Source organism: Charadrius vociferus, unplaced genomic scaffold (assembly GCF_000708025.1).
Source record: "Charadrius vociferus isolate BGI_N301 unplaced genomic scaffold, ASM70802v2 scaffold593, whole genome shotgun sequence".
Classification (NCBI taxonomy): Eukaryota; Metazoa; Chordata; class Aves; order Charadriiformes; family Charadriidae; genus Charadrius; species Charadrius vociferus.
In genome coordinates, this window is record NW_009647739.1 from 1,435,728 (window position 1) to 1,446,668 (window position 10,941).

General features: G+C 52.0%; 2 protein-coding genes across 2 annotated transcripts in view; one reads left to right on the plus strand and one right to left on the minus strand.

The window, feature by feature from the left end:
* Nucleotides 1-4,397, plus strand: part of NAA60 (N(alpha)-acetyltransferase 60, NatF catalytic subunit) — a 6,756-nt gene extending 2,359 nt beyond the window's left edge. The window contains exons 3-5 of the mRNA XM_009881930.1: nucleotides 736-832; nucleotides 3,188-3,422; nucleotides 4,241-4,397. Coding sequence (XP_009880232.1) covers nucleotides 736-832; nucleotides 3,188-3,422; nucleotides 4,241-4,397 — 489 coding nt within the window. The remainder of the gene's footprint in view (nucleotides 1-735; nucleotides 833-3,187; nucleotides 3,423-4,240) is intronic.
* Nucleotides 4,398-10,135: 5,738 nt separating this feature from the next.
* NUDT16L1 (nudix (nucleoside diphosphate linked moiety X)-type motif 16-like 1) lies at nucleotides 10,136-10,880 on the minus strand. Its single transcript, XM_009881959.1, has 2 exons — nucleotides 10,620-10,880; nucleotides 10,136-10,411 (listed from the first exon to the last, which is right to left on the minus strand). Exons 1-2 carry the CDS (start codon nucleotides 10,878-10,880, stop codon nucleotides 10,136-10,138), a joined length of 537 nt encoding a protein of 178 aa, XP_009880261.1.
* Between the last annotated feature and the right edge of the window lie 61 nt (nucleotides 10,881-10,941).

A 10,941-nucleotide genomic window follows, 5' to 3' on the forward strand; every position in this document is an offset into this window, starting at 1 on the left:
GTCGGGAAAACAGCATAGGCAAGTGGAGTAAAAAAAAAAAAAAAAGCAGGGCCAATGTAGAGAGTACATAACTTCTAAAAGGCCATCAGTGTTATGATTAAACAATAATTTTAACACTCACAGGAAGTGAGGACATTGAATGGCATGGGTCTCTTCACTTTAGGTACCTGGCTTCACCTCAGAGCTAGTTAAAGTCAGAAACTGCATCTTCAGCAACTCTAACAAAAGGCTCTTGTTCCAGCCAAGCTGAAAGCCAGGGTCTTATTCAGACACGGCTCCAGGCGACTGGGCCTGTAGAACATGCTCCTCGTCCTCTACAGCAGTACAGAGATCTCCAGCTGACACGAAGCTCAGATTGGGCGTGCAGGCAATAAAGACTATTGCTGGATTGATCTAGACACTGATGTGTAACTCTGTCTAGAATTGGTACTTTGAATCCTTCCTGGTAAAGAATACAAATATATTCTGTCCCCAAGCCCACAAATAATGTATATGGTGAGGAAACATCATGATTTGTGTTCTGCATCTGGGAAGATGATATGAAAGTAGGAATAACCCCTAAGGGATCATGCTTGGTTTTTTTTCTCCCCACCTCCTTTTTAGAAGCTTCAGCTGAGACTGTTGAGTGAAGTTTCTTGCTATAGCCTTGTTTTCAGCTGTTCCAGTCTGGGATTCTTGCCTTCTACTGTGCCTCCCCGGGTATCCTACTAAATAACTTGTCATATTTCTACTCAGGATGGAGACATCCTAGCTTCCAATTTTCCTGTGGACACTCAAGTTGCTTACATCCTAAGTCTTGGAGTGGTGAAAGAGTTCAGAAAACATGGAATAGGTAAGATGCTGCTAAGTGACAACTCTGCTGCTGTTGTTTGCCACATGTGGCTAGTGGGCATGACTGAAGGAGCTGCACCATTTCACCGCAATAGCCTTTTGAGACAAGCTTGTACCAGCCATTGGGAAGATGATGCACTCACATTCCCTTCTTGGTGTTAATGCAGGTGCGCTGAGATGTTTTTAGTGGTATAGCCGCAACACAATGTGCAGATGTTTCTGAAGAGTGTGGGGCTTTGTCCATTTTGTTCCCAGGGGACAGCTGAGCACACCAAAAACTTGAACTCCTGCTGCTGAGACTGACTGAAAGTGCTAGGACTTCACCCTGGAGCAGGGTTTGAAGCCTGTCTGGTGGGGACGAAAGGGCTTCCAATGCACCCTGGCTTCTGATTTTCTTTCATGGGTATCAGAAACATGGTCCCTGAGGCAGAAAATGTCGGTGCTTTTAGACCTTTCAACTTCAACAGATAGAACAAACGTTTAGAAAAAGACAAAGGGAACTGGGAAAAAAAAAGAGTGTAGCTTGGACCTGATTAAATCTGTCAAATATATGTAGAAGTCAGCTATAAATGCCTGCTACAACACACAGCATTCTTGCAGCCATTTGAAAATCCTGCAGTCAGAAGGGTTTATCTCTGTTTAGAGCAGGATGTATTTTGTCATCAAATAAGTGCCCTTCCAGTGTAATTTCAAGCATGATCTATATTTTTGATCTGAAAAAGAAAATAGGCCAGGTTTGGCAGCATGACCCGGTGTCGTACATCTGGAGTCTCTTCAGTGGATACAGGTGTAACTTACCGTCTTCAAGTCTTCCTTTCTCCCCCAGTCATGTTTAGAAAGGTACAGACTGATGTGATACATAAAGAATTGATCAGAAGAGCCCTCAGTGGGAGCTCTGTATTTAAAACTTGCATTGAAATGCTACTGCAGGTAAATTTTCTGTACAAAGAAGAAAACACTTGCACAGAATAATACTCAGAGAAGGTGGTAAAGGGGTCTTCTGTTCCATAAAATTGTGGTGGTTTTGAGTCTCCTTCCAGTTTTCAAATCCTAATTTTTTTTTTCCAGCTCCATCTTGCTGGAATTTTCTCCTTTTAGAATCAGTGTTTCCTGTATCCATTACATCTAGACAGCGTGTTGCCATGCTCTCTCAAGACCTCTGGATTTGTACCTATAGCAAAACAACCTAAAGAAGCTGCTGCTGCTTTTTCTGAGACCTTTCTCTTGAGAGTTTTTCTACTTGTGTTTGAAGCTGAAGTCTTTCATGCAGGAGGCTTTTTACCCCAGGCATAGTGTTAAGCACTAAAGGGCTGATTTTTCTTTGGCAGACATTGAAAGGCTTTGGTTTCTAGTTCTCTGCTATTCTTAAACCAGAGAGCAGTTGGATTTCTGTGAGACAGAAGAGTGGAATATCTCATGACAAAACTAAACTGCTCTGCTGTTGATGTCTCTTAGTGTCTCTTTGTGCTTGGCTGATACAAATTCCCACTAAGTATCAACTGACTGCAAAGTTAGTGCTGTTGACTTCTGCTCTGAAATCCCGTGGGTCCTGCGCAAAATTTTGTGCTCTGGGAATTGTGAAACAGCAGCATAAATCTTATCTGTGTGTTTATATTAGCTAAGCTATTACTTTAGCCTGTTGTTACCACACCTGATGGAAGAAGTTCCCCTGCAGGTTCTGCTGGGTTCTTTGTGCTGTGTTGAGGTGGTTTGGATGAACCTCCAGGTCTCATCTTTTGGGGCTGGAGTATCCTCTGTGCCCTTCTCTGGCTTCTCCTGCTGACTAGAAGCTACAGAAAATCCAGGTTGAATGAGGCTATCCCTTGGCTCTCCTCCTTAGAAGGGATCTTACAATCCTACTAGTTCTTAGATTTTTAATTCAAGTTCAGCAGACACAATGGAGTAACCTGTTTGTGAAGTCCTGTTTTGACACTCTGCTGTTTTAAATGGCTTTAAAATAGATAAATATGATGGAACTGATACCATTGAAAGTGACTCACTGACCTTCCCCCTAAGCCGAGAGCTGCTTAGCTGGGGATGGGCATTGTTGGCAGATTCCCATGTCTGGCTCATCTTTGTGGTTATTGAATCAGAAGTTTGTGTCTTCATAATATCTGTTTTGTAAAGCCATACTCATATGTGAGATGAAATTCATATTAAAACCACGTAACGTAGTCATGTTAAATTCCTCAGGAGGGTCTTTGAGAACTGGGTGGGATCTGGGGTCTTCAAGCATGTGCAGCAATTGCTGCTTAAACTCTGGGTGTGGGAGATCTCAGCTGACACCTACAAACCCTGCTGCTGTCCCTGAAAAGGCAGACGCACTGTACGATTCTGCTGTTCTTTCCTTCAACAGGTTCACTCTTGCTTGAAAGTTTAAAAGACCATATATCAACGACTGCCCAAGATCACTGCAAAGCCATCTACCTGCACGTCCTCACCACTAACAACACAGCAATAAACTTCTATGAAAACAGAGACTTTAAACAGCACCACTATCTTCCCTATTATTATTCCATCAGAGGGGTCCTCAAAGATGGCTTTACCTACGTCCTGTACATCAATGGCGGACATCCACCCTGGACAATCTTATATCCTTTACCTTCAGTCTGATTAGCGGTGGAACACGATAAGCAGACACCACGCTATGCTGTGGGTTAAGAATGGCAATCTAGCAAAGTGTGACCTGGCTGGACTGATGCCTGCTCAGATGCGAGTTTAATCTGAAGGCAGAAGGAGGGCCGTGTTGGAGGAATTTGACGGTGACCCCAAGCTCCCCTGACTCTGCTGTGCCACAGTTCAGGGAGGCGGTGTAGAGTGGTATATGGAATTTGAAGTTGGAGCGAGTTTGATGCCAGTGATGGCGAATGCTGGTGTTAAGTCAGAGTGCTGGGTGTGCTCTGGTTTGTGTGGTGCAGGATTTGTCCAGCAGCATGGCAGAGAAGCCCTTGGTCTTGATTCCTGTGGCCTAGGATCCCTCGGGACCCTCACCTGGCCTGGATCTCGGCACGCTGCTCTCAAACGGACTTTGGGAGTTTATTTCAGGTCGTTGGATCATAGAATATCCCTGGGTGTAGCTAGTCAGTCCAGACCTCTCCAGGCAGGTGGATGGATTGCCATCCCCACAGAAACTTGCTGTGAGTGCAAAGGGAACTAGCAGCTGCTTAGAGGAGGGATTTCCCACACAAGTTGGAGTCAGTGTTCCCAAGTTGCCTTATTTTATGGTGCAAAGGAGAGCCACTTTTGATAGGAGCAGGCAATTAACACAAGGAGCAGATCTGTCTGTCTAACTGAGCAAAGCAGCTTTCGCTGTCATGGAGTCTCTTTAGGGAGTGCTAGTCCGCAGAGTACTTTAAGTTATTTCTTAAGTTACAGTGTGTAAATGTCACTGTCCTTAACTGATGGCCACTGACTACCTACAGCACATTGGATCAACGTTAGCCAGCCTGAGCCCGTGTTCAATTCCCCAGAGGATATATCGACAAGCCCAGAGCCTTCTCTGCAGCCTTCTGCCCTGGTCTGGCATTTCTGCCAAGAGCGGCATTGAATATAGCCGGACAATGTGACTGCATCAGAAGATGTACAAAAAACAAAGGTAGGTACCTGAGGGAAAGCTCCCTTCTCTGCCTGAGGCTGGCAGCGACGGAGCAGTGATGTCTCATGGCCGCTATCCTGGGGCAGCTGAGAGCATCCTCGAGCGAGGGCTGCCGAAGCTGCAGCTCTGCTGCTGGGCGAGCTGCCGTGTAAGGTGTCTGGCGTATCGCTGTGCTCTGGTCTCCAGCTGGTGGCCAAACCCCTATTGGTTTCATTTGAACTCTGATCTTGTTTACTTGAGCCCAGACCGTGACAGCAGATGGAACCTGTCCCTGCTGTCTCTCTCTTCCCAGCTCTGTTAGACCACCTTGCGAGACACAGAGTGACTGAGTCCTCGCTCTTTCCCCAGCTCCGTGTCCCAGCACAGTAACTGACAGCCCGTTTGCTGCCAGTTGCATTGCAGGTCTCTGACAAAGTCTTCAGGACATTGGCTCCCCAGGACGCTTGAGGAGACGCGTAACGCCTGGTTTCCCAGAGACAGCTGTCCTCTTCTTTCCATAGGATTGTTCTTCCTTTCATCTCCTGAACCATCCGACTCTGCACTGATTCCAGTGATGATGGCTCTTGGTCAGTGACCCAGCCCCTGGACGGGACTCCTTGTTCCACAGGTTGACCGAGATTTGGCAGACTTCACACTTGACGGGCTGCAGCCCTGACTTACCCCCGTGGCCTGGAGCCTGCGAGCGCTGCCTGGGCAGGCCTGGCTGTCGTGCGAGGCGTCTGGCTGTGCCGTAGCTGAGGGCCCTTTGCGTCACCGGTCTGTGTGCATGTTGCACTGTCCCCACCACTTCCCTTGCCTCTGGTTTGCTCCTATTCTATACGTGATGTAGAGGGGTTCAGGTGCTGCTTCCACACCATGGCTACTGAAAGCAGCATGAATGAGGTTAATTTATCTGCACTGACCAACCACGTAAACGAGCTGTAAGCGCCCTGGCAGGCCACTGCTGGCAGAGTGTACAGTTGTGCCCTTGTTGCAGGGGAAGGTGGTGGTGAGGATCGTGTCTGGGTCCTGCCAAGTCAGGTGCTGCTGCTGCCTGCAGGTAAACTTCAGGGAGGGTAACACTCACGTGAGAAACAGTGACTTAAAAAGAAGCATTTAATTCAGGATGCGTCAAGTAGAAGGCAGGGAATGAAATTGCTATTTCATAGTGAAATATATATATTATACTGTATAGATCTTTCTGCCTCTGTCCAAGTTGGAACGTAGCAGGGGAGGAGAGCTGGGGGTGTAGAGCCACTGCTGCAGCCAGAGCCCTGCGGAGTCCAGCGCTGAGCCCTTCTCCTCCCCTGCATGCATCCTCCCGTGGCACCAGGGCTGGACTCGTGCAGGATCTTTGGAGATAAGCTCAGTGCACAGATCACAACAGCTTTTCCCTGTTGAAGAAAAGCTCTCCCAGCTGCTCACTGGTGCGCTTCAGGCCATAGTGTGGGCATCACCGTGGGGCTGTGCAAGCAGACAGCCTCCCTGCGGCTGTCCAGGAGACTCCTGTCCTGGCGGTGGGACCCCTGTGGCTGTGTCTCAGCTCACTGGCAGCTGTGTCCAGCCTGTGTGGAGGGTCCTGATGTTCCTGTGTGCCACAGCCCGGCCGGACACCCTTCCTGTGCCTCGGAGCGAGGTTGGGCGAACGCTATGCTTTTAAGGTGTGAATCCCTGCAGCTCACCCAGCCTAGGCACGTGTCAGAGGTGCAGGTATCCCTGTAAATCCCCCTTCCCTGGCTGCGGCTCTTCCCCTGCTCAGCACCATGTTCCTCATTCCCTTCTCATTTTGAAACTGAGACTTGAGCAAAGGAGGTCTAAGCTGCAGCCGGCGCATCACCTGTATGCACAGGCAGAGGTGCCTCTGGCAGCGGGTGGGGGCAGGGCATGGGGGCAAGCCATCATACAGGCCAGGCTTAGACTCAGAAAAGAAAGCGTGTGAAGATCTTGCAGTGCAGATGACCATACAAAGTCATTTCAGCGTCTGTAAGCCCCTGAGGTGGGAGTTAGTTAATAAAAGAGCACAGCGCTTGCTGTGCATGGTACCATGCTGCTTCCCAAGAAGGGTGGCTGGGACTAGCTCCCCGCTCTGCCCACGGCTGCCGCGGGGCTGGCACTGTGGTGCTGCCGCTCAGCTCAGAGGTGGCTTTGGCACAGAAAGCCCCGGTGAGCACAGCTTCCCTCGTGGCCCTGCAGCCTGGACTGCAGGAAGCAGATTGCTCCAGCCCCGGGAGCCGGCACATGCTGTGTTTTGGAGCGGCGGCACGCTGTTCTGCTGGGAGACAGCTGTCCCTCTTCAGGGGTTTGAGTAGGTCTAGCTCAAGGACTATTCAACATGGAGTGGGGGGGAAACAGTGTCTCCATGAGGACAGTGGAGCTCAGAGCTGTGGGAGAGTCCATCCTTGGAGACTGTGGAGCCCCAAGCCAGGGCTGACCTCAGAGCAGGCCTTGTCCTGGGGCTGTTGGAGCAGAGCACTCCAGAGGCTCCTTCCAACCTATGCATCTCGGGTTCCCCTTCAGGTTAGAAGCGCAGGCAGCTGTGCTGGGCACAGCAAGCAGGCTGAGTAAGGCGTGAGGGCTGCAGTGTTGTGGCAGAGGACATGCGACGGGGCAGGGAGCTGCAGGCTGAGCTGCGGCTGCTGCTCACAGCTTTGGCCAAGGTGCCTCTCGGGGTTTTAGCTGGGCCATGTGGTGGAAGAGGAGCTCTGCCACCCGCAGCTGGGGCATGGAGATAGCGTGGTGGGTTTGCAGCCTCCTGCCACCGGTTCCCCTCGGCGGGGCTGGGGGGGCCCGCCTGCGAGTGACATGGTGGAGCAGCTTGCAGAAGAGCGGGGCAGCTCTGTGCAGCCAACAGCTCCGCTGAGCTGCTCATGGCACCACAGCTTGGGAGGGCACGGGGGCTCCCTGTGTCCCCCTCCTCCCGTGCTGTGGAACCGCCTGGCTCCTTCGGCCAGGCTCCGGCTGCCCCCGGCTTGGCTGCCTCCAGTCCCTCGCTGCTGTGCCCACCACCAGCCTGCGGCTCTGCCCACAGGGAGCAGACGTTGCCTTGGCTTTGCCTGTCCCTGTTGTCCCTGATGCTCCTCTCGCAGCCCGACTGCTGCAGAGGAACACAGCACCTTCCCAGGGGAGACCTGAAGCACTCTTCCAGCCTCATTTGTGTTACCACTTTTGGGTTTTGCTTTTGGTTTTTTTTTTTTTCCCTGCTTACCCACGTTTTACTTAAACACATCTATTGGTTTATATGAGTTTCTTTAGAAGCTCAAGTTCCTGGTTGTGCTCAGCACTTGCTTCCTCTGGACCAGAATGAATCTTCCTCTCCTGGCGGTCTGGCACTGATGTCTGTCTCCCTCCACCCCCTCTTGTCCTGTCCGTTACACAACCCAGCACTTGAGCACATCCCAAGGGGACCTGTGACTGGTCTGTGCGTCCTCCTGCCACCCCATCCTCTGAGGTGTCAGCCACGTCCCCACCTCACAGCCCGTTATTTATTGAAGAGCATTGTGCTGCCACCGTCAGCCTCTCTCTAAACATCTTCAATTAAACCTGACCTTTTTTCTGAGTCGTTTGTCTCTCTATGCAGGAACCTGTCTCTGAACAGCTGCTCGAGCACCTTCACCTGACCTTGCGCTCTGCTGCGATGCACCGGGGCCGGCTCTGGCTGGGAGCCGCTGCTGCTCCCGGCCGGGCATCAGCTCGGAGCTGGCAGCACAGGGAGCCAGCGGCTGGAGCATGGGGAGCAGCTCCTCCAGCGCAGCGCCTGCCATGTTGCAACAAGGCTGCTGGATGGGTGGAGGATTTTACTAAGGCTCAGCTGAAATGCTTTGCCCCACAGAGACCAGGGCCTTGCGCAGCCTCAGTGCAGCCGGGCTCCTCGCTGGTTGCCCCGTGGACAGGACAAAGGCCCCCGCTATGCACAGCCAGTGCCCAGGAGGTGCTCTGCCACCTGTAGTGGCACAGCAGCTTCTCCCCAGGCCCCTGCTTCAGGGCCCTTGGGTCCGTGAGCCATTTTGGAGTAACCCAGCACCAAAAGCTTAACAAGGGTTTGTGGTGGGGCAGCCCCCTGAGCTGGCCCCCACTGTGCCTGCCCCCTCTGCCCCAGCTTCCCCCAGCTGAGGGGCTGCCAGCAGCAGCTCTGGGCACTGCCCTGTGCCTCCAGCTTCTCGCCCCAGCACAGTCCAGCAAGCAGCAAAAGGCAGAGGGAACCGACAGGCGCTGTGCTACCCCAGCCCCTGCACCCCCAAAGTGCTGGGTGGCCGCAGGCTCTGCGCCGGCAGTCATGAACGATCCTGACTGCAAAGCGTTCAGCAAAGCCATTTATTCCACTTTCCTGCTCCCACAGATCTCCAGGTATAAACCCACACAAGCACTCCCCCAGTGCCCCAGAGGGAATTCATGTCACGCCACCCCGTTGCGCTGGCACCCCGAGCGGGAGCCCGACCGCACCGCTGCCGGCAGAGGGGACCCCTTCCACCGATGCTGGCAGAGCTGCTTGACCAGCAGCCCTGTCCCTCAGCTGTGTCTGCTGCACACACAGCCACATCGAAGTCAACACGGGGCATTTAAAAAATAAGACGTTTTGTTCCTTAAAAATGAACCAGGGACCTGACAACAGCAGTGTGTCCCTGAAATCAAAGCATAATTCTAAGGCTTCAGCGCCCTCACGTAAGCACATGAACTCTCTGCAGGGGCTGTGCAGGTTGATCTGGGAAGCTCGCTAGAGTTTAATGGCCATAAAAATACATAGCTGTCCCCTGCTTCAAACAAACCCTCCCGGCTGGGCAGTGGAATCGCGTGGGCAGCAACTGCAGCCAGCGACGGGTCGGAAAGTTAGAAGAAAGTCTCTAGTCTCACCCACTTTTAATCAAGCGCAAACACAGCGGCGTCACTCCATCGGCTCAACCCCTACATCGTAGCAGGTCTCTGTTAGATGAATAATGTCCAATGAGTTTTAAGTCTGCAAATCAAGTTTCTTACATGCAAGATTCTTTCTTTTGCAGAAATAACTATAAAATGCTACCAAAATCAAATCGATAGTTTGATTCCTTTACAAAGACAATGATGTAAAATCTTAAATATTGTCAGAAAGGATTTTTTTACTGTTTCCATTTTGACAGGTCTGGTATCTCTTTTCATGTCATTCATCTAACAAAAGATCTAGAATAAGCAACACTGAATTAATGAATTCCACTTTTTGGCCACAAAATAACTTAGTAAGATAATTGATAGAGGCAGCAGTCCTGAGAGATAAATGTGTATTTTGATTTGTTATTTTACTGTCCGAAGCTCAGAATTGCTAAATGGCAATCCCAGATGGAGGGTCTGAGTAAAGACACCAAAGTCTAGGCACAGCTCAAATAAAAGACCTGATTCCTTTGAGTACTGATCTGTAGAAATTCTGGTGATAGCACAAGGTGCACAGGGCCTCCTCTTTGTAATTGGACCACGTGTGATGTAGAAAGCCTTTTTGAAATTAATGATCTTCAATTATCAAAGGACTGCTTCTCTTCTGCTTCTCTTCTGCATGAGCGACAAGTGTGAAGATTTCTGTGCCTTTCTGTCACCTTTCTCCAAATGTGTTTTCATAGCATTTCAAGAAAATGCAAGTATCTGCCTGGGGACACCACGGCTCACCCACACGTCCCCCTCAGCCACAACCCAGGGCCAACTGCCTCCATCCACGCAGCTGCCGAAACCTGCCAAGTGCCGCGGGGGCACACCAGGAGACCCTAGCTCTCACGCTGTACCCTGGGGCGTCAGCCGGACTCTGCTACCCGGGAGGAAGGCTGCCTCCCGCACTGCCTCCGTGCAAGCCAGGGAGAACTCGGGTTCAAGCAACACATCACCGCACCGAGGGTCACGATTCCGGTCCAGGTTACTCAGCCCAGGGCGGGGGGAGATGCCCACCAGCTGCGAGACGGCCCTCACCCGCATCCTGAGGCTGAGCGGATAAATAGGGCTCTTCCCTACGCGAGTGGTCGCCAGGAAAGGCCGGAACTCGAGCTCGCTACGCTCCGGAGCCCGAGACACAACCCCAGCCAGCAACCAGACCTCCTAACGCCGGCGCTACGCGGCGGTGCACGGCACTCGCCGACGGCAGCTCTACATGCGGTGCATTCCCCCGCTGGGCTGCGAGAGCCCAGCAGACCTAGGAGGGAAGCTTCGTCTTCCCTGGGGCTAACGCTCAGAGCTCTACACACCCCCTCCCTGGATGTCCCACCTCCAGCCCGTGGTCTCGGGAATGCACCGCGCTGATCTCGATGGTATGCAGCTCCTCCAGGGTCAGCTGCCTGGCGTAGAAGTGTGCCACCACGCGATGTGGCCCCTCTGTCAGGTGCGAGCACAGATAGTCAGCTTCCGTCAGGCGCACACAGCCCAAACCCAAGCCCAGCACCCGATTCAGACCGTCCTCCAGGGACCAGTAACGGCGATCCACGAACCCCCCGGGAAAGCCCAGTAGTCCGTCAAATCGCATCTGCATCTGCAATAGAGGCGCATGGTGTTAATGGGGCACGGCGGGAGCCCCCCGGGGCGGGGGGGGG